Source organism: Mustela putorius, unplaced genomic scaffold (genome assembly GCF_011764305.1).
Source record: "Mustela putorius furo isolate JIRA1106 unplaced genomic scaffold, ASM1176430v1.1 tig00000281_pilon_pilon_pilon, whole genome shotgun sequence".
Lineage (NCBI taxonomy): Eukaryota > Metazoa > Chordata > Mammalia > Carnivora > Mustelidae > Mustela > Mustela putorius.
This window is the reverse complement of record NW_025421343.1, coordinates 22,466,972-22,490,614: the sequence shown is the minus strand read 5'-3', so window position 1 is coordinate 22,490,614 and position 23,643 is coordinate 22,466,972. Positions and strand designations below refer to the sequence as shown.

Sequence of the window (23,643 nt, the reverse complement as noted above, 5' to 3'; positions counted from 1 at the left end):
AATTATAGAAGAAATAATCAAGCTCATGATGAATTTACATTTTTCACTGATGAATAAAAATGTCGACTATTTCTTCTATCTAGGCTAATGTGTTGTTGAACTCTAGTAATAATAGGTTATAAGATGACCCTTGCCTTAGTGAGGAGAATGACCAAGGCAGGCTTATGAAGGGTATGACACATCAACTACCCTTTGAAGTGTGAGTGGGTTCTGGGTTGGCAGAGTGCAAAGGGCTTTAAGGCAGGGCACCTATAGGGACTGAGATCCTCAGGTAGAAATGTATACAGCCTCTGGGTAGACCAGTTTTGCAGGGAGAATTATTGTCACTTTTTAGAGGCCCAAGACCATCACTGACCCCTGTCAACAGTGCATAAGCTGGGGAGCTATTCTTCTAACAGGTTATAGATTCACAGTGTTTGTAACTTCCAATGCCTGGAAGGTAATGAGAAATTACAGTCCTTCTGAGGATTGGGTTTTCCTCTATTCTCCTTTCTAGCAGTTCTGCAAGTGCCAAAGGCAGATCCAAATTGGATGTCATTTTATCTGAACTATGAAAAAACATCTCTCAGGAGAGGCAGCAGTAACCTGGTTTCCCCTCTCACCTAAAAAAGGCTTTGTGACTGATGCTCTATTTCACAAGGTACTACTAACTCAGCCACATGATCCAGCTCCAGTGTGGCCTGCTGCTGCCTCGGCCTCAGCAGGAGGCACGCTTCCTGAGGACTAGTTAAGGTCTGCCACGTGGACAGACCCCTCTGCTAATTAGGGTTGTCCCTAGGGCTGGAGCTCTGGACTCTTTTTTTTTTTTTTTTTAAAGATTTTATTTATTTATTTGACAGAGAGAAATCACAAGTAGATGGAGAGGCAGGCAGAGAGAGAGAGAGGGAAGCAGGCTCCCTGCCGAGCAGAGAGCCCGATGCGGGACTCGATCCCAGGACCCTGAGATCATGACCTGAGCCGAAGGCAGCGGCTTAACCCACTGAGCCAACCCAGGCGCCCGCTCTGGACTCTTTCCTTCACTGTCCTCCCAGGAAACTCTCTTGCCCTTTGCTGTCTTCCTGCCCATCCCATGGGGACCAGCCTGGTGAAAATACAGTGACAGTCATTCATCTTCCTCTGAAGTAGGCATTTACTTTGCCCTGGGGCAACACTGTGTGCTCCACTCCTGAAGAGGGTCCTGGAGAGGCTCGTAACTTCGATTCAGATGAATCCAGGGAAGAGCCTATTTGAAAGGTTGAAATTAAAGCGAGTTGAACCAGGATAAGAAAAGAGAGGGAGCACATCTTCCTAACAGACCCGTGCTATAGCATTGAGGTTCACAAAATTGGCTTCTGGCACATTTACATATGCCAGTCAATAGAATGACCCAGAAGTAACAGGATCTGAAACTGTTGATACATTTTGATGTCTTAAAAGGACACAATAAATTAAATTTTAATTTAAATTTTAAAATAATTCTCTCTGACCATTGGGTTGTTTTGTCATGTGTGTGATAGCACACTGGTGTTTTTTCCTGACTAATGTTGACATATAGCAACTCAACCAAATTACTCTATCTTGACTGATACTAGGTAAACAAACCCCAAAATTAATGTGCCCATAGGGTGGAAGTGAAAGGATCTCTGCTATTCCATATTCTTATGTAAAGAACCTCTATGTGCCCTTGAGCTATGGAACTGCCCACTCTTTGCTCCCCTTCTCCCTGGCTTTGGGAGCTCTTGGGTGGAGCAGTATTTATAATTAGTTTTAGTGTGGGACTGTTCGTTAGGAGATGGCAGGACTTTTAAGCCCAATTGTGAGCCCAGGAGATATAGTTCTGCTACTAATACTTTGCTTGATGGGTTTTTTTTTTTCCCCTAACAAAAATCACATCCAGGCTAAACCCTTTCTCTATTTACCAGTAATTCTTTTTTGCTTACATGAAGCATCATGTGGTGGAAGGCCTATTTCTCTTGTCATCCTGGATGAGAATTCATTCCACTTCCACAAGTATTTGTTGATGACAAGCCCCAGAAGGGCACAAGGAGCTGAGGACACAGAGATGAATAAAACCCCACTCTGCTGCCAGGTTGCTCACAGTCTGGTGAGGGGACCAGCATTCAGGCAGTTAACCAAGGACGTGATGATGGCCTTGTGACCTGGTTCAGTGGCAGGGGCTGCCCTGTTTCTAGCAACATCCATATTTGGGAAAAAGTCAATTAAGAGGATGACTTGAGGACTGATGACCATTTTCAAAATAAGACTGCTTATTTTGGAGGATGTCTGGTGGCAGAGGCCTATATATTAGTTCTTTAATGTATTGCCTTTGCTACCATAAACTGCTATGTATTCAAGAATGATTTGGTTATCTATGTTTTTAGAAGCAGGTATAAAAAATTACATTATCATTTGGCATCCTTATTTTAATCACTTGCATCCATGCTTCTATATCGTGAAATTTGTTTTATCTCCTTATCATTTTGCTTCTAAGGGTCATGCTATGCTCTTTGTTTTCTTGCTTTATGTTGATTTATGAATTATATTAGCAGATTTATAAGCATTCAGCCATTTTTATACTCTAGAACAAACTCAAGGGCTTGTATTTTTTGCTTTCTGATATTTTATTAATATTTTCTGATATTTATTTCTATTTGTACCTTTATTTATTTAGGCTTTCCTAGAGCAGATTCAGTATCAGAACCTCATGGGATAGATTTAGTGATTTACGTATATACTATTCCCTGGTATAGATTACATAATACAGTCACTGTTATTTTTGGAAACTTCCTGTGATTTCATCCTAGGTTATTTCTTATTTGAGGGGGAGATATATGACACCCCCCTTTCAAGTATCTTCTCTAGATACTCGTTGTCGTTGACTTTACAATTTTTGAAGCCATCCATTTTCCTAGAAAATGTCCATTTCATCTGGCTTTAAAAATTATTGGTAACAGATGACATACAGAATTTTAAAAATAATGTTTCATAACCTGAATTGGTGGTTACATCCCTCTTTTTGGTTCTATTTTGTACTCTTTCTCTTTTTCTCAACCATCCTCTGTCTAAAGAACTTGCTGGAGCTTTTCTCCTTTTACCAATCCATTCAACCTATTTGTTTGAATGGCTCTCAGAGCCCACATAGCAAGGAACACATTTTTAAATACAGTAAAACTGGTTCCTTGTATTATAGTGCTTTGAAATCCGATGGCATGAAATGGTTTATTTAAAGATCAAGGCTAATAGAGTAATGGTCTTACTTGGAGCTATTTCTGAAGTAACTTTGGGCCAATAATTGTTGAGATTTTCAGTTTCCTCCCATATAAGGTGGAAGGCAACAGGGCCCCCACACAGCTGCAATGATTGACAATGGCATGTGTACAAACAAGGTCATGAAATATGTCACTGCCTGAAACCTAGGTCTCTTCTAAGCTATAGAGAAAAACAATCCTCTTCAAAAATTTTTAAAGCATTCTACATCACAAAGATTATATAGATTTTCCTCTCTGAAAATGTTTGCAGGATTTGTCCTGATGAATTAACTTTAGTTTCAGGGGAAAATATTTCCTCATCACCCTCCCCCCAACATAAAAAGTTCTCATTCTGCTAAATTAGAAATATGCACTAAAGACCCATTCAATAAAGGACACTGAAATGGAAATTAACTCCAGTCTGCTTTCAATTAATTTCAATTCCCCAAAGTGTCAAACTTTCCTTTTTTGTCATAGCGGTAATTGGAAAGTAATAGACAATCCTAAGTTTTTGTGGTCTTTTGCGTGTATGTGTGTGTGTGGCATACATTCTAGGTCACTCTGGGGGAGGGTCAGGAGATTTTTTTTTTATATTCTTTAGGCTTCCATTAACTTTATTAGTATTGTTAACTTTATTATTTGAATGAATTTCATAAAAATATGAATCTGGCTATCTGGCTATCACTTCTTAGCTTAATTCCTATTTCTCTAGTGCAATAATTTTAGAACCTCTGTCTTTCAGCAGCAGAAACTGATTTTATTTATTTTTTATTTTTTTAAAGACTTTATTTATTTATTTGACAGACAGAGAACACAAGTAGGCAGAGAGGCAGGCAGAGAGAGAGAGAGAGAAGCAGGCTCTGCACTGAGCAGAGAGCCCGATGCAGGGCTTGATCCCAGGACCCTGGGATCATGACCTGAGCCGAAAGCAGAGGCTTTAACCCACTGAGCCACCCAGGCACCCCAGAAACTGATTTTAAAAACAAATCCTTCCCCCAAATTTGCAGTTTGTTAATCAGGCAAGAACAGAGAGACTCTGGTTGAAGGGGATGGACAGGGGGCCCCCAGACCCCATGAGCTTGGTGGCTTTTTCCCTATTCCCAAGGCAGGTTCAAAAAAGCCGGATGGCTTCAAAGACTACAGACAGAAAACCATTGCTCTGTATAATGATCAGGAAAGGTTTAGTAACTAATAGGCTTTTCCTAAAAACTTAATACACGATGTTTTCCAAGGGTCTGCCAGGGCCCACATGGGTGTATTTAGAGGCTAGCCCTGCTATTGTAGAGAAGGAAAGACAGGAGGAAGATTGGGGAGGAATAGAAGCCACACTAAGCTGGTGTGAGCACAACAGCATCTGCTAGTTAGAGATTCTAGGGCAATGAAGGGCCGGCTAGAGAATGGGCTCAGAGATTGAGGGATTCCCACAGAAAATGAAGCAAGGATTGCAAGTAAGATCTCAAAGGACATGTCAGAAGATAGTAAGGCTTTTTCCAGAAAAAAATCATACTACTTTTCCATGTAATCTTGTTATTCTCCCCTTTAAAATGTGCCTTTTGATCGATATATGTTACTCATTTATATGATCACAGTGTTTGGACTAGTAATTCTCTTCTGGAAACCTTGCCTAAGAAAAAGTGTCCTTAAATATGAAAAAAAATTTTGCTATATTCCTTTTAATATTTATTTATTATAGTGAAAACCAGAAAACTACCCTAATGTTCAATAATTGTAGGAAGGAAAGAAAATGGACACATTTCCTCAAACAACTATTTTTCGGTAACTAAATATAGCAATTACATAATGATTTGGAGAAAGACACGAGTAATAAAAGCACCCATTCTGAAATCAGAGACCTGAGTTCCAACTCCGGCTCCCTCTGCCATTTTTTTATCCTTGATCCTGGGTATATTATTACCTCAAGCTAGCATAACCTTAATGACAACCCTCAATATTTTTATCTATAAAACAAGACAATGATACATGCTCAACAGGACAAATATGAGGATTTAACGAAATGTGACAATATAAATAAATATGAAGTTATAGTGCTTGGCACATAGTAGCTGTTTAATAAATGTTATTTCTCTCTCCACCATTCTTTTTCTTCTTCTTTTTTAAAGATTTTATTTATTTATTTGACAGAGAGAGTGATAGAGCACAAGCAGGGGGAGCAGCAGAGGGAGAAGCAGGCTCCCCGCTGAGCTGGCAGCCTGATGCATGGCTCAATCCCAGGACCTTGAGAGAACTGAAGGCAGATTCTTAACCACTTAACTGATTGAGCCACTCAGGCACCCTCCACCATTTTTTATATAGCACACAGAAAGATGCTTAAGCTCTATCAACAGATCTGTTGACAAATTTAAGGAAATACATAGCTTCCTAGGAAAACATAAATTAGGGATGCCTGGGGGGCGCCTGGGTGGCTCAGTGGGTTAAGCCGCTGCCTTCGGCTCAGGTCATGATCCCAGGGTCCTGGGATCGAGTCCCACATCCGGCTCCTTGCTCGGCAGGGAGCCTGCTTCTCCCTCTGCCTCTGCCTGCCTCTTTGCCTGTGCTCGCTTGCTCTCTCTCCCTCTGTCTCTGACAAATAAATAAATAAAATCTTTATTAAAAAAACACAAATTAAAGAATTAAGCAGAAAAAATTGAGTAGATCAATTACCTTTGAAAAAATTGAAGAGAGTTTAAAGATCTGTCTACCTTTTAAAGAAAGGTCCAGATGATTTCATAGCTATGCTCTAGTATCTTTTAAACAACAGGTAATTCCAATTTAAATGAAATTTTTCTAAATTATAAGAAAAGATTGAAAACTCTCTAATTTAGTTTAAGAAGCTAGCATAACCTTAATGACAAAAAAACAATAAACATTCCACAGATCAAAGTCACTCGTGAATATAGCTGTGAAATGTCTAAATATTAACAAATAGAACCTAGCAGTGTATCACAAGAGATATATCCTAGGACTGTAAGTATGATTCAATATCAGGAAAGCAGAAAATAATAAATTAAAGGGATAAAAAGAATTCTATCAATGGCTATTGAGAGGACTAATAAAATACAATATCCATTCCTAATAAGAAATTTTAGTAAAATAAAACTAAAAAGAAATTACTTAAATATGATAGAGATTATTTACCAAAGATAGCATTCTAAAATGCTATCATTTTAAATGATAATTTAAATGATCATTCTAAATGACTTTAAAGCCATTTACATGAAAATGGATAATGATGTCCACCATCACCATTATTAGTAAACATTATTCTGGAAGCTCTAAGAAATACAATAAGATAGGACAGTGAAATAACCAGTATAAATATTTGAAAATAAGGATAAAAATCACCCAAAGGGGGCACCTGGCTGGCTCAGTCTGTAGAGTGTGTGACTCTTGATCTTGGGGTCATGGGTTTGAACCCTAAGTTGGGTGTAGAGATTACTAAAAAAAAAAAAAAACTTAAAAAAATTACCTAGAGGGGCGCCTGGGTGGCTCAGTGGGTTAAGCTGCTGCCTTCGGCTCAGGTCATGATCTCAGGGTCCTGGGATCGAGTCCCGCATCGGGCTCTCTGCTCAGCGGGGAGCCTGCTTCCTCCTCTCTCTCTCTGCCTGTCTGCCTGCTTGTGATCTCTCTCTGTCAAATAAATAAAATGAAATCTTTAAAAAAAAATTTTTTTTAAATTACCTAGAAAGCTCAAGAAATACTCATTTATTTATTTATTTTATTTTTTAAGTGGGCTCCACACTGGGTTTGAACTCACAACCCTGAGTTAAGACCTCAGCTGGGATCAAGAGTTGGACAATTAATTGACTGGGCCACAGGTACCCCAAGAAATACTCATTTAGAAATCTTTCATAATCCGTAAAGGAATCTATTAAGGTCGTTAAATGTAAAACAAATATGAAAAAAAAATAGAGAATACAAAAGCCAGCTAGAAGCGGGAATAGGAAAATGCCATTCACAATAGCAATAAAAATTATAAAATACTGAACAAATTTCACAGGAGCAGAATCTTTTTTTTTTTTTTTTAAGATTTTATTTATTTATCTGACAAAGAGAGATAACAAGTAGGCAGAGAGGCAGGCAGAGAGAGAGGAGGAAGCAGGCTCCTCACTGAGCAGAGAGCCCAATGCAGGGCTCGATCCTAGGACCCTGGGATCATGACCTGAGCCAAAGGCAGAGGCTTTAACCCACTGAGCCACCCAGGCGCCCCTAGGAGCAGGATCTTTAAGAAGAAAATAATAAAATCAGATCAAAAGACCTAAAGCAAGATCCGGTCAAATGGAAAGAATATACATGCTCTTGGGTGACAAGAGCATGATCTTTTTTTTTGTTGTTGTTAAAAAAAAGATCAGTTGTCCCAAATTAATATATAAATCTAATACAATTGCAATGAGAAGCCCTTTTTTTTTTTTTTTTTTTTTGTAATGGTAAAATGATCTTGGAATCCTTTTATTCATACGGGAAAATAAATGTCAGGTAAAGCAAATTATAAAAAAAAAATAGTTGACTTGCCTTACCAAATATCTTTAAAACATGGACGGACATCTATAATTTGTGGTTTGGGAATTGAAGCACAGAGATTGGAATGGAACAGAGAGCGCATAAAAGATTTCTGTGTATATGGGAAGTTAACATGTGACAGAAATAATGTTCAAATTCTGTGAAGGAAAAGGATGGCTTGGTAACGACTGATGCAGGCACAAGCAGCCATCCATCTGGAAGGTAAACAAATTGGTCTCTGCCTCGCATCACATACAATTACAAGTTCCAGATGAATTAAACACTTAAAAATAATGAAAGCCTTGGAAGAAAATTTAGGGAAACATGTATATAAAATCTTGGGGCCACAGAGAGCTTTTAAAGTGATGCAAGAAATCTAGACTAAGGAAAAAACATCTATTTGACTTCATAAATTTAAAAATGTTTCAATAGCAAAAGTGACCACCAAGTTGGAAGTCAAAAAAGATAGATGGGGGGGGGGGGAAAGATAGATGGGGAAAATATTCAAAATTCACACAACAAATAAAAATCTAATTTCTATTATGTGAAAACTCTTGCTAGATGATAAGGGAAAGATAGATGATCCAATGGAAAAACATGCAAAGCAGAGGAATAGGTCATCTCAAAATAGCAAATCTAAACGTACCGTAAGGATATGTAGAGATGCGCAGTAGCGCTAGCAATGAACCCTAGTAACTATGAAATATCACTCGTCACTCACCTGACAAGAACTAAAAAGTGTTAACAGGCACTATAGGCTGGGATACAGGAGAGGAGGTGGTCAGGCCATATTCCTGGGGGAAATGAGAGTAATTACAGCCTTTTTGTAAAACAGCCTAGTCGTATCTGTTAAAACCCCACATCATTAAAAGCACCAATGTGTAAGCCTCCATGTACTAAGCTGTTTGTTATAGCACTGTCTGCAGTGGCAAAATGATGGAAATCGAGGGAATGTACATCAGTACAGAAATCATTAACATAGGTCATTCATGCCTCAGATACTATGGAGCCGCTAAAAATAATTTATTTCATCTATTCCAATTATCTTGGGAAGATTGTCACGATGTACTATTAAATGAAAGGAACAAGATGCAGGGAGGTCTCGTTTGAACCTACGATGACATGTATGTTCTGTGTGTATGTGTGTATATGATTATGAGAGGGGGAGAGAGGAACAGAAGAACACTCGCAGATGGTCCACACTCATCAGTGTGACTGGGGAGAAGCCTGCAGCTCTCTGCTCAGTGGCCACCGTAAAAACAACATGAGTAAAAAGGATCCAATTTTTAAAAAAGAAAGTAAAACACTTGTGCTATAATGTAGGTGAAGTGGTGATGCAAGTAGGTCCGTTAACAATCATGTAAAACATTCAACAGGAAAAAGATTGGCAGGCAATACAGCTAAATGATCATCACGGTTCCTTAAGCAGAGGCATTATAGTTGATTTTTTTCCCTCTACGCTCTACATTTTCTCTAATGTAGTTTTGTTGCTTTTGTAAATAAGTAAATAAAATAAAAATTCTAATTTACTTTATATTAACCACATACTTTTTTATCATATCTTGAAATCAGTCACTATAGGTACATATGTGAGCTTGATGACATCCTAACTCTGAAAATGTGTACCTTTACATGTTATCTATGACATATAAGAGATATTTTCTATTTGTTTTCAATTAGGCATAGATGAGATGACTAAATCCCTGGGAAATATTTATCCATAAAAATGTGGCTTTACATATTTCAAGATTTCCCCCCTGCTAAACAGTAACAGGTATCACTTCTAACAGTAATGTTCTTTTAAAAAAGATTTTATTTATTTATCTATAGAATGATAGAGCACAAGCAGGGGGAACAGCAGAGGGAGAGGGAGAGGCAGGCTCCCTGCTGAGCAGGGACCCCAGTGCAAGGCTCAATCCCAGGACCCTGGGATCATGACCTGAGCTGAAGGCAGACACTTAACCAACTGAGCCACCCAGGAGCCCCCTCTAACAGTATTTTCAAAGCTGTGTGGCCTTGGGCAAGTCATTTCTCTTCCCCTCCCTAGACCTAAGTTGCTTCACCTATAAATGAAGAAGCTGGATGAATCAATTTTCTCATGGCCTTTGGCTCTAACATTCCATGATTTAGTTTATATACATCATAGAATGCATTAGATGTCAAACAACTGAACAATTGCTATGGAGAAGAAAGTTTTCATCTTGTAATACATCAGTTGTAAAAGACTAGAGAAGATGCCCAATCTTGATGTAACTTTATGCTCATATGAAAAATGTGCAAGACTCCAAAGACTGTATAGCCTTGACTCTCTTGCTACCCCTCATTTATAATTATATAGCTATTGATCAATACTTTTTCATTCATGTTTACCTTTTTGCCCCTGCCAACTTATTATTTTGCTTCACATACCTCAATATATGAATGAAAATGGTTTTTTGTTTTTTTTTTTTAAGATTTATTAGGGATGCCTGGGAGGCTCAGTCAGTTGGGCCTTGGGTCATGGTCCCAGGGTCCTGGGATCAAGTCCCACATCAGGCTCCCTGCTCAGTAGGGAGCCTGCTCCTCCCTCTGCCTGCTTAATTCCCCTGTTTGTGCGCTGTCTTTACCTCTCTGACAAATAAATGGGTGAAGTCTTTTAAAAAAAATTTATTTATTTGAGAGAGAGGGAAAGTGAGAGCATGTGTGGGAGGGCAAGCATTGGGAAAAGGGGGAGAGAATCTCAAGCAGACTCCATGCTGAGCACGGAGCTGACCTGGGACTGGATCTCATGACCCTGAGATCATGACCTGAGTTGAAACCAGGAGTTTGACGCTCAACCGATGGTGCCACTCAGGAACCCCTGAATGAAAAGTTTTAATTCTACTTTCTTGAGGTGTAACTTGTAGAGAATAAAATGTCCCCAATGAAAATATACATTTTATGAGTTTTGACAAATGTATGCACCTGTATAACCGCCACCACAGTTAAGCAACAGAACATTTCTATCACCCTGAAAAGTTCCCTGTGCCTCTTCCCAATTAAGCCCCACCCCTTATCCTAGGTAATTATTGATAGGCATTTTGTTGCTATAGATGAGATATGTCTTTCTAGGGCAACCAACACGTTTTTGACTTTTGTTTTCTCAATCTTGGATAGTGTTAATGTATTTTGATAGTTTCAATCAGGTTTCTCAGATGCACGCAACAGAAAAGAGCTCTGGCTGATTTCAGCAGCATAGGAGTTTGCTGAAAGGATATGGGCAGCTCACAGGGTTGCTGGGAGCCTGGAGAACAAGACTGGGATTATGCAGCCAGCAACAATGTCCCAAATCATAGAGTACAGCTCTTCTGGTGAGGAAAACACCCAAGCAGCAGTTGGAGTTACCTCAACTCTGTACCAGGTCATGGTCACTGCCACCACCCATGGGGCTACTGCTATTTTAGGAACTCTGTTTCTTAGAAAGTACATCCAGGATGCAAAGTACATCCAGTATATCTGTCTTAAGAAATCCTTCTGCAACTGCCAGTGTCAACTGGTGTGAGTAAATCTGAGTGGCATACGCTAGAGCATGCAGCCTTCATGCCAAAGCGGCAGGGAGCTTAGGAGAACCTGCCACTTTCAACCTCTAGAGTAAGAGACTTAATCAACCTCTAGAGTAAGAGACTTAATCAAGCTTTGTAAGATGGGAAGACTCCCCTGTTGTTGGAAAGGGTTAAAATCCTAGATGGCCAAAAAGAAGGCCAACTTCGACTTTTTTTTCGACTGCATGCTGAACGTGCGGCTCCACGTGCGACGGTCAGTACAACCAGGCCGCATCTGATAACAGCCCCTGTGTATAAAGTGGTCTACCAGATGCCAAAAGTGAGAACGAGGTCATCAAGGCACTCACTGTGCAACGAAATAGAAACAGATGTATTGGCCTTCATACTTGCTTAAGTTTCTTCTTCTTCTTCTTCTTCTTTTTTAAGATTTTATTTATTTATTTGACAGAGATCACAAGTAGGCAGAGAGGCAGGCAGAGAGAGAGGGGGAAGCAGGCTCCCTGCTGAGCAGAGAGCCCGATGCGGGGCTCCATCCCAGGACCCTGAGATCATGACCCAAGCTGAAGGCAGAGGCTTTAACCCACTGAGCCACCCAGGCGCCCCACGTTTTTTCTTCTTAAGACGATCTCCCTCAACGATAACCTGTTAATAAAATTAATGGGTCTAAAGTAATTGATTTGATATAAAAAAATGTAGTGTATTAAAAACTGCCACAATTTTAAGTAATGCATTTCATGTTTATTTTTAAAATACCTTTAACTTTTTTTTTTTTAAAGATTTTATTTATTTACTTGAGAGAGAGACAGTGAGAGAGAGCATGAATGAGGAGAAGGTCAGAGAGAGAAGCAGACTCCCCATGGAGCTGGGAGTCCGATGCGGGACTCCATCCAGGGATTCCAGGATCATGACCTGAGCCGAAGGCAGTCGTCTAACCAACTGAGCCACCCAGGCGTCCCAAAATACCTTTAACTTTTAAGCCAAATGTTAACTTGATATTTTTACTCTTCTGAAATGACATAAACCTCAAGTTGCCTCTCATAGCTCTGTTCATTTCAATTATTATGTTAATACATAAAATAAATCCAGTTACTTCGCCAGTCCTCCTTGCTATCCCGTATTCTTGATTTCAATTGCCAGGTCCAGAGAAGAAGGGGTGGCCTGATCCAGGGACAATGAAGATGTAATGTTGAAGAATCAGCTGGAGGAAAGAAGGAACAGGCACCATGGAAAAGACCAAAACAAAGCAAGGTTAGATTTTTCCTATGTCTTGCTTTAGATCTCAGGATTTAAGAAACGGAGGTTTCAGTCTTCTCTTGCCATTGTATCAAAACACGATAATATGTTACCTTGACTACTCTCATCTCCTTCTTATCATATAATGACCATAAAGAGCACAGACTCGGTGCTGGAGAAACAGGACATGTGGAAATGCTATCTATATAATTTGGTCTGAATAATTATCTTATTTTTCTTAGCAATAACTTGAGGACTTGCTTCACAACAACCTGCTGAATAAGGCCAAGATACAGATTCAAATAATAAACATCCAACACCTTCTAGAAACATAAGTGCTCTCTCTTTTCATCTTTACCACACAGAATCAACCATATAGAAATAGTTCTGTTACCATCTCCAATTTACAGATAAGGAAACATTCATAGAGGAGTCAGGCTACAATCACAAAATATCAAAGTTTGATCTGGTCTCATGTTCTGGTTCTTGCCCTGACACCAGGCTGCTGGGACACAGTATAAAATGGGCTAAGTAATCTTTACCCAAGCTCGTGTGAGGAGTTTTGGTGATCTCAAACCACCTGGATTTTTTAGGAACAGCCTTCTGTTTACATAAGTTCTGGGCTCGGGTTACGTATTATTTATGAACTTAATACACTGAAGCTGGTTCCTCTAAGGGAGGGTTTTCTACACCAGTACGTCTTAAGGGAACAATACACACACACATTCATACATCCAAATATTTGCAACCGGTGCCTTCATCTATAAACTGCTTGATTCATGCAATGTGACACAATGGAAATATAACTAAGCGGATGAGGAATGAGCTGTGTGATTTACATGACTGTCTCGTCTTCGTGGCCAGCCAATGTGGTTCTGAATGTTTAAGCCAAGGCTTTTTCTCCCTAGTTTATAAGTGGTTTTTATAACCTACTACCTCCTTTGTATTTGCCCTGTGTTTCAGTCTCTGGTGTTGCCAATATTCTTTTCTTTCTGCCTGCGTCCTTCCCAGAATCTTTCCATTGACAGTTCCCTTTACCAGCCCTTTTGCACAGGAAGACAGCAAGATTACCTTAGAGGATCTGGGCAGTGACAGGAGGGAAACCTTAAAAATTTGGCAAGGACATTTTATGCAGGTGTCCTGAGAACAACAGAGTGATAACTAGACAGGAGTCTGGTGTAGCCTGAGTACAGAACGACCTCCTCAAGTAAACTCCTGTTAGCCTCAAGAACATGAGGGAAACCCTTCAAGGGCATTCCCTTCTGGTTGATTAATGATCACTAATCATTTAGTTTGGTTGAGAAACTTCCCCACTGTGGTAGAATATGTTTTGTTTTGTTACCACAAGGGTTTTATCAGGTAGATATGGTTAGGTCATTAGGATGTGAATATAGAAACCACCTACACCGTCTTATGTTTTGTTCTTATATCACTGGTTTCTTGTCATGCAGCCACAGATTTAAGATCCTATGAGTCGCCTTATTCCTTGCATGTGTGTGAGTAGGATAGGGACAGAATGAGTCATGTTCATTGAACAAAGCTCTTTCTTCCTACAGGAGAGAATGAACATATGCCGATGAATAACCCTTCCACACAGATTTACCAGGTAAAAACAATTAGATTGTTTTGAACACTCCTGTGTGTGATAGTGATGACTGTCGCTGACGTATGGAGTTTTCTAGCACTCGCAAGTGCTTGCATGTCCGTCATTGCGTTTGTTCGCTTACCAGGACCATGAAGTAGGCAGGGCAGAGAGCGAAGCTCACGTTGCGCCTTTGAGAAAACTGTTGAGTGAAGGACAGCTTCTCTAGGTTCTAAATTATGGCATGGCCACTCCCATGTCCATTCTGCGTTCCATGCCCATCGCCAACATCACTCTGGCCATGACACTGTGCGATGCCAACTCCATGAGAAAGGAGGAGAGAGCAAGCTCTGTTTTTCTTTGTTTCTTATTTTAACAGGGAAAATTGAAAATTGAAAGGGGGTTAACACTGCAGATGTTCACATAGGGTGATCAAAAAAGTGTTAAGCTCCCTCTGAACAATGGGAATAATTTTATTTCTAAGGAAGTTAAAAATTCTGCAGAACATTTTATAGTATGTTTGCAACAACAGTCACTTGGGGCTGCTTTGACTTTCTACAGAGTATTTATTTGGTGTCTATCTTCTAAATGTAAATTGAAAGTAAAATCCTGTCCTTAAAAATCATGGATGTTTATTCTGATATAATCTGTAATGTAAAAGAAGCTTTGGGCTAGGAAAATCCATGCTCCCCTCTCAAGTTAAGGCACTATAATCTGGAATGCAGGAGATGGAAGAAAGAATTAGCAGAGCTTGGTGGGGGCTGGGAGAAAGGATGATTTCAAAGTTGGCTGTGAAGTTTTAAGGTTTGGCAGGGGAGTGGTCTTCTGGAAAGAGCAATAGGAATCCAGAAGAGTGGGGAGTTTTAAGGGAAATGTTATTTAGATTTGTTGAGTTTAAGTGATAGTAAAATGAAAATAATGACTAGTTCCCAGAAATCTCATGCAAGAGGTCACTGCTGTGAGCCAATCAGAGCGAGCCAACACAGGATTATGAAAACATTTTTGTAATCACGCTGCTCCTAGACCAAGACCAGCAGTGGGAAGGAGTAGAGGAAACAGCCTCATTTCAATTTATTACATATTTCTTGAGCAGTTACTATGTGTAAAATCAACTGCTTGGTCTAGTGAGAAATAAAACATACATTTGCAATTGATTTTTAAGTGTCCACCTTCTGGAAAACATATACAATAAATAGCTGAAACAGGTAGGCTGATGGAAGGATTATAGCAGAGGTATTGATGTGGTGGAGAGATGAATGAATATTGGCTGAAGGCATTTAAGGACAGATTGGTCGTTTGGTAAGTGGATATGGGAAAAGGTGTTTCAAGCAGAGGGACCAGCTTGAACAAATGTCTGGAAGCAGGAGTGAGTCTTCACTCATTGCTGATTTGATGCCTCACTTGTCCACGACTTCCAACTGCCTTCCCTGCCCACCTCTCCTCTGCTCACATCACATCTGACCTGTGTATGATGGCATCGGAGTGACTGTGAGTATGTCTTTAAACTTAGGTATGATTTAAAGTCTATTATAGATTTTATGTAGGTCACTCCCTGAATGCTGGCTAAATATAGCGGCAGTGGGGGGTGGCCTCATTCTCTCATTGTATCACAAATCCAAGTACATCTGTTCGCAGTGGAACCAATGAAGCAGTGGAAGCGAAGCTGGTCTATATGACCTCTGTGGTGCTGTGATCATAAGCCCATCCTTGTTTTAAAAGAATGCTTCCTAAAACCCAGACTGGTTACTCCAAGCAACATTTAAGCAGAAGAAGATGAAGGAGAAGTAAAGAAAGAAGAAGAGGAAGAGGAAGGAGGGAAGCAGGGAGAGGTTAACTCTAATAGAATACAGTCTATACCAAGAAGGGAGAGCAAACTATGAAATTTGAAGTAAAATATGACATTTTAGCCATTTTCTATTTTATTTTCCTGATAGACCCCATCCCTTCCTGAAATTATAGTAAATAGTATTTCATTTATTTATTTATTTATTTATTTATTTATTTATTGTCTGTTTCTTTCTGTAGAATGTAAGCTCCAAGGGCAGGGACTTAGTCCATTTTGCTGTCTGTTGTATCCTCAGCATAAAGTACAGTGCCTGGATTATAACATATATATATTCAATAAATATTAGTTGAATGAATGAATGAATGAATGAATATCTACAAGATGTGTATATTGCTTTGAGCCAAGAGATCTGATGCACTCATTTAATCTGGTGTCAAATCATGTTTGGAAATGGTCTGGTTCTTCTTTGGGACAAAAAAGAAGAGATCCTTACTTCCTACCCTAATCAAATAAACTAAAAAATGGATTAAAGGGCTAGAAATTTTAAAAAATCAAATTATAGAAGTTTAGAATGAGTGAATATTTATCTTGTCTCTGGATGTGAAAAAAGCACTGGAAGAAATCACAAAGGAAAGGGCTTGAGATTTCCCCCTACATTACAATTTAAAAATTTCCTAACATAAATGTATTTTCAACCAATTCAAAGGTAAATAACAAAACAGGAAAATTTTTTTACAGAAAAATACCACAAGGGTTTAATGATATATAAATAGTCAATACAAGTCAGTAAAAAAAGAAACTTCTGATACCTCAATAGAGTATGGGCAAAGGACACAGACAACTTACCAAAGTAGAATTATAGATAGCTAACAAGTAGGAGAGAAGATGGAGGCTTTTGAAGCTTATGACAATCTGATTAGTGAATAATAAAATAATTAATAGTATTTAGTTTTGATGAGTGTGTGTAAATTGGTGGAAACGTCAATAGAACTTTTTAGTTAAAATACAGTAAAAGTGTTAAAATGTTCGTAACCCTAATTAGCTCCCTGCTCTTTAGAAGGATTTGACCTCCTTGGTAAATAAGGTACCTTGACCCAAATCAGATCACGGGAGCCAACAGGAGAACAAGCACTACCAGCTCCCAGTTCATTCCAGAATTATACAATCTGTGTGGATTCACTGATTGTTCTTTAGCTCATATTCCGTTTTATTTGACTCCAAGTCTATTCTGTTTTTCTCTCATCCTTCGTTCACTGTACAGAGGCTTCTCAGATTTCACCCACTCTCTTCTCCAGAGTCAAATTGTGTTGCTGCAGACTGATTATTTCCTTTTGCACACGGATTTTTAACTTGAGAAGTGGGGGTGAGGTCCCACAATCAAGGCCACAGATGTGGTAACTGTACCATTTGGTCCTAGCCCAACTCCCGCCTAATGATGTGAATTCCAATATGTTTCTGGCTCACCTGCAGAAATGTAAACATTGCAGCCTCCTCCATTTATGTTACTTATGTTTTGTATATTTTGTCTAAGACATGTTTTTCTAAATACACTAATTTAGCCCTTTGAGTCAAATACTACCCAATGTCCTTAAACTCACAGTAATTTCATATTTAGGAATGTGTCCTAAGGAAATAATCTGAAATGCATACCAAGCTTTAAATAAAAAGCATTATAGGTCAGCATTATTTATAATGTTGAAAAATTACAAACAGCAGAAATTTCCAAGAACTGAATGGATGGATAAACTCTGGCACATCCATAGGATGGAATATCGAGTAACCATTAAAAATAGACACATAGAGGGGCACCTGGGTGGCTCAGTGGGTTAAAGCCTCTGCCTTCGGCTCAGGTCATGATCCCAGGGTCCTGGGATCGAGCCCCACATCAGGCTCTCTGCTCAGTAGGGAGCATGCTTCCCTCTCTCTCTCTCTCTGTCTGCCTGTCTGCCTCTCTGCCTACGTGTGATCTCTGTCTGTCAAATAAATAAATAAATAAAATCTTTAAAAAAAATAGACACATAGAAAAAAATTCGAAGGCTACAGGAAAGGGTTTATAACAGTGTTTGGCAAATATATCTGTAGTATGAGTTCAACCATATAAATGTATGCACTTATATTCACAGAACAAAACAGAAGAAAATGTGCCCAAACATTTGTGGTTGTATAAAAGTAGGGAGATCTGAAGTGATTTTTTTTTCTTTTTTCCTTTTCTCTGTAATGAAAATAATTTAAGAAAATGAGTTATGTGCCAAAAGGACCCCTAACTGAAAAACTATGGGAACCAGTCCTACAGTAATAGGTTTCATCATTAAAATTGCCTTTGAAAGTTTTCTAGGATTTGTTAAGTCCCTTTTGAGCCTCAGTCTCTTTTTGCCATTAAGGAATATCTCCCAACACCAGAGAAATTAATTCTACTAGACCTGTGGTAATTCCCAGATTGATAAGATAAATTTCCAGCATGTCCTGCTTCACATCTTCTTCAGTCGTGCACTATAAGAATGACGTTAAGGGTCAACTTCTGCAGGGAGTGTAGAAGAGTAGATTTGGGAAATTTACTCGACCACTCGAACGACTTGCTGCCCACTTTTTGTTTTAAATTATCATATATCTGGGGATTATTAAAGAGGCCTAACATGAAGAGGATGAAAACTGGCAGAAAGACCGTATTTCCTCTGCACAAACCCTGGTTTGGGGGAAACCAAAGCAATTACGTTGGCATCCTTGCCATCGTGTGCTGCTTCGTAGAGTCTGTCATCAGGTGTTGTAGGAATTTGGCCTGCCTTGTGGAGCTTCCTCAAATCTTGACATTTATGACTTAGCAGGGATCTCAAGGCCCAGGCCCAGTCCCCTGAGTTGGACTCAGATTAGACTTTGACCTTGAAAATGGAACAGAATGAAGGGCAAGTCTGTGTGAGAAACAAGTTGGAACAACTTGCATCATTTATGAAAATTTAGTTTGAGGGAACTTTGGTGAAAAGTGATGGGAAGACATTGATTAAAATTCACCTTGAGAAGAGTTAAGAGGCCAAGAAAGTAAAGAACATTGAGAAACAGAAATTAAGAACAGGAAATAGGAAGAATTCGGACTCCTCTCCCCTATTTCTTTGAGCCTAAGATGCCCTCTGTGGTACCCTAGGCTTCGAAGTACAAGTCTTCCCTGAACCTGCCTCCGGTGGGAGCCCGCCTCCAGCGGCAGGACGGAGGGATCATAACCTCTCTAGAGCAGCTTCATGAAAAAATCAACGAGATGAGGAACGTGTTCAACTCGCTGGAGAACAAGGTAGACACCCATTTCTAATCCTTGGGGTGGGCTGTGGGCTGTCAAATGAGAGAGCTGAAGAGAGAGAGCAGAGAAAAGATGTTAAGTCCATGTCCTCAGAGTGTTTTTTATTCACAAGGAATGGCCAGTTGGTACTGGAAAACTAGTCTGTAGCAGCTCAAGAGGCTGAGCCCCGTGCCGTCTTCAAGGCGACACGTTTACAGTGTGCTTATGCTCACATGTGGCATCCTTTCCTTGGCTGATCCGTGGATGGAAAGCTGTTTATCAGTCAATAGTGTTATTTTGGTGGTAGGTACCCAAGGGGCTCAAAGTAATAAATGGGAAAGAAATGGGTTCCTAACCTAAAATGGTTTCAAAATCCCCCAAGTCCCTATATAACCTGGCTCTTAGGGAAACTCTTTTTTTTTTTTGAGAGCTGGGGTTCTACAGGTGAGGAAAAGTCCTTTCCCCTAGGATCCTCCTGCTGTCTTTTGGTTCCTGGGGAAAACTCCGCACCTAAGGGAGCAGTGATAATGAAACCTATTTCTGTCGGATAGTGGTTCCCTTTTTTTTTTTTCCAAACAGAAAACCAGAGCACCTGAATGAATGGCAGGTTTCCTTCCTTCAATTTTAATACTTGCACAGATTTTGCTTTGATATTATATTGCCGTCGATTTTATTTTGTTCACTGAAGATGAATTTACATAATGAGAACTATCAGATCAAAGGTAGTGGACTTGGTGATTTAATCCATTATGATGACTAGATTAGGACATGTACAAAGATCCATCGCAAAGATTAATTAAAATTAAAAATGATTGTGGCGAAATATAGATGGCTCGTGTTGTTTCTCAGGCTTCCAGCCCTGAATGCTTGGCAGGTCCTGCTTTTGTCCTCAGAATGATCTCTTTGGCTCCTCTTATTTCTCACTATTCCCGCCCCTTGAAAGAAACCTTTGTGAGGCACAGTGAACCACAAAACCCTATATTTTAAAAATATGGTGTAGGAGACCAAGTCATTTCATAGTGGGAGGTGTCGTTGTGAGCTGGAATCATTTTGGATGACCAGATTCTGAAAATGTTTAGAACTACACATTGGAAGGAATTTTGTTAATGTTGTCAAAAGTTTTGGTTCAAAGAGAGAACTGAAGCTACGAGTTCCTCTCCTTAGCAGAGTGTAAGATCATGAATTTCAAGAAAGTAATGTTATTATCTTATTGTTATTATTATCTTAACTTTCTGTGTGTTGAAAATGTTTCTTTACATTTGTTCAATAAAAAAAACCAACAACCCGAACTTTAGAAGCGTTCCATTTTCTCCACGTTTCTGTTTGTGCTTAACTTTTTGATGTGTCACTGAAAGGGGGAGAAGAATTAAATTTCTTGAACACTTTCTTTGTACCAAGCATGCACTGTGGCAGGAAGCTTACCTACATGTATTCATTGAATCTTCAGACAGCCCTGTGAAATAGGTGTCACAGTAGTTATTTTATACAGGAGGAGACTGCTACAAAGAGGTTAACCAACTTGCTTGAGGTCTTACTTCTCATAGGAGAGCTAGAATTTGTACCCTATCTGACTCCAGAATTGATACATTTTTCATGGTATGGAAGTTGACAACAGAAGTCCGATGTGTGCACTCCTACAGGACCAGGCTTGGCTCCTGAAGATAATTCAACATCACTATCAACAACAGTGTGCTGAGCTCCTAACACTGTAGTTATTTCCTGCTACTCAAATGCAAATGCCATTTACACCTTTTCCATGACATCATCATATATATATAATGTATATATATATATATGGCCTCTTCCCTTTCAAATAAATTCTCAGATATGCCTAGCTATTACTCTTTCTATCATTTAATTTTTTAAGGGAAATATAACTGAATTTCTTCATCTTCTACAACACCAGGGATAATATGACCCCTCCCTTCTTTCATGGGATTAAAAGAGTTATTGGATCAGATTGTATTTCACATGCATATGTTGCTTTTCAAGTAATCTCGTTTTAATCAAAGGTGTTAGAATAAACAGTAGCTCACAGGAGCACTTGTAAACTTAATGGTTTGCTTGCTTGTCACTGTTAAGCTTTGGCATGTGCTATATAAAAAATTCCCTCTTTCCCTAAAAGAATGGGACCAAGTTTGCCATATGTTGTCTAAACTTTAGTCTACCAGGAAATGAGGTCTGTAGATTTTCAGGGGCCTGGTGACTCAAACAAAATGAAAACTCAAAGGGCCAGTGGTAGTATTTATAACAGTTTACGGAAAACTGAATTCACTCTTGGTGCTTGTCTTTAGTTGCAGGCCTTGGCCTCTGAACTCAAAACTGGATTCACGGAAGCAATGCAAGAACTGTCAAGAATTCAACATGGAGAATATGCTTTGGAAGAGAAGGTTAAGAGCTGCCGATGTTCCATGGAAGAAAAAGTTACTGAGATGAAGAATTCGTTGAACTATTTCAAGGTAGGTTCCTCTTCTATTCCCTAGCTAAACAAAGGGTTCTTGGTCTTAGTCACAGACGTAGAAAAACACCTTTCATGTAGCAGCCAAATTCACTAATTGTCACGGAAAAAAAAAAAATCTGTTTCATGTTTTTCTTTCTTGAATCTCTGTGTTAAAATTATAGACTACAGGGGCACCTGGGTGGCTCAGTGGGTTGAGCCTCTGCCTTCAGCTCAGGTCATGATCTCAAAAGTCCTGGGATTGAGCCCCACATCCGGCTCTCTGCCCAGTGGGGAGCCTGCTTCTCCCTCTCTCTCTGCCTGCCTCTCTGCCTACTTGTGATCTCTCTCTCTGTTAAATAAATAAATAAAATCTTTAGAAAAAAAATTATAGACCACAATAGAAGTAAGATGTTCATCTCTCATTCATTGAACAAATATGTATTAAAAGCTTATTGTATACTAGATATCATGGTATATCCTTTCACCTCTTTTACCTTTTACCAAATTTAATATGTATCAATTTCTATTTTTCAGGAAGAGCTGAGCAATGCCATGTCAATGATTCAAGCCATCACTTCCAAGCAAGAAGAAATGCAACAGAAAATTGAACAACTTCAGCAGGAAAAGAGAAGGGAATCTCGAAAAGTTAAAGCCAAGTGAGTGTCTTACACAAAACCACCCAATGGCAAACCCATAAGCAGAGTCTTGCACAGTGACACTGAGAATTCCAACCCCTCTCTCAGCAGATAGCTAAGTGGTTATATACTGCTGGGGTCTGCAGGTCAGCTTGTGAAGGAGGTTATAGAATCATAAAAATCAGTTATGTTTAAAAATGGTTGGTAACTGTTGCATGGAAAATGCACTCAATACAATAGGAAGTGAAATGAAAAGGATATAAAATGACATGTAGACTTTTATTTCAACTGTAAAAAACATGTAAACTAACAATTAGAAAGATATATTTAAGGATGGTAATTGTGTGTTAAGATAGTGGGGTCACTCGTGATTTTCTTTTTTAATTAGTTTTCTAAAATTTCTCTAACGCTACTACTAGTTTACGTCTACCATCCAAAATACATTTATGTTAATATTTCAACCTGCTTGAATCAATTAAGGTTTACCATTAAACATATATAATCATTATTGTTATATCAAGTTGGAACTTTTAAATTATAAATTTGAAATAGAAATATGGTAATAATATTTGTGTGACCCCAAAGAATGGCTTGTTGTTTGTGGTTGAAGACCTGTTACTTCCTGGTACCTCTGTGTTGCTTTGTTGAGTGAATCTAAATCATCCCAAGCAAATTGTCACCATTGATAACTCTGTACAGATCCTGATGACAAGGAAGCCAGGAACAGAAAAACAAACATTTAGATATTACAATTAGGATGTGATTTGTATATATTTGAAATTTTTTCTCCAGCTTTGGCAATGAATTAAGTTGAACCCTAAGAACGGCTAGTATCTAACTTTTTAATTTACAAAAACAGCACTTTTATATGGTTTAACCTAATAATTCAGAATTTTTCTTGAATTATTCTGAACTGATTCTCTTCTTAACCCATCAGGCATTAAGACCCTTTGTTTTCCTTCCCCAGGAAAACTCAGAAAGAAGAACATGGCTCGCAGGCTGGGCCTGCTCAGGCACAAGGAAGTCCTTTCCGTTCGATCAATATCCCTGAACCTGTTCTTCCAAGTGAAGACTTTACAAATCTTTTGCCTTCTCAGGCCTATGAAAAAGGTACAGTTTGCAAATCATACTGAATTAGCCCAGCCTTTCCCCTTGATTCCTAGCGCTTGAGTAATAGTGAGAATGGGTTTATGTCTTGTATCCTTATAGGAAAATGATGTATAGCTCAGAATTTTTCCTCCTATAACTGGAATTTATAGGAATCCACAGGATCCTGGGATGCCTGGGCAGCTCAGTGTGTTAAGCCTCTGCCTTCAGCTCAGATCATGATCTCAGGGTCCTGGGATGGAACCCCAAATCCGGCTTCCTGCTCAGCAGGAAGCCTTCTCCTTCTCCCTCTGCCTGCAGCTCCCCCTGCTGTACTCTTTCTCTCTCTGTGTGTGTCAAATAAATAAATA

General features: G+C 39.2%; 1 protein-coding gene across 12 annotated transcripts in view; it reads left to right on the top strand.

Moving 5' to 3' along the window:
• The window catches only part of ARHGEF33 (Rho guanine nucleotide exchange factor 33), a 128,644-nt gene that overhangs the window by 16,295 nt on the left and 88,706 nt on the right, over positions 1-23,643 (top strand). For 10 of the 12 annotated variants that reach the window (XR_006606484.1, XM_045079204.1, XM_045079201.1 and 7 more), the window contains exons 4-9: positions 12,383-12,493; positions 14,035-14,084; positions 18,983-19,126; positions 21,406-21,570; positions 22,086-22,207; positions 23,154-23,296. Coding sequence is in view for 11 of the 12 variants with exons in the window: in XM_045079204.1 (XP_044935139.1) it covers positions 12,469-12,493; positions 14,035-14,084; positions 18,983-19,126; positions 21,406-21,570; positions 22,086-22,207; positions 23,154-23,296 (649 nt within the window). In the remaining variant the exon portion in view is untranslated. The remainder of the gene's footprint in view (positions 1-12,382; positions 12,494-14,034; positions 14,085-18,982; positions 19,127-21,405; positions 21,571-22,085; positions 22,208-23,153; positions 23,297-23,643) is intronic. The other 2 variants (XM_045079211.1, XM_045079212.1) reach the window with 1 other exon arrangement.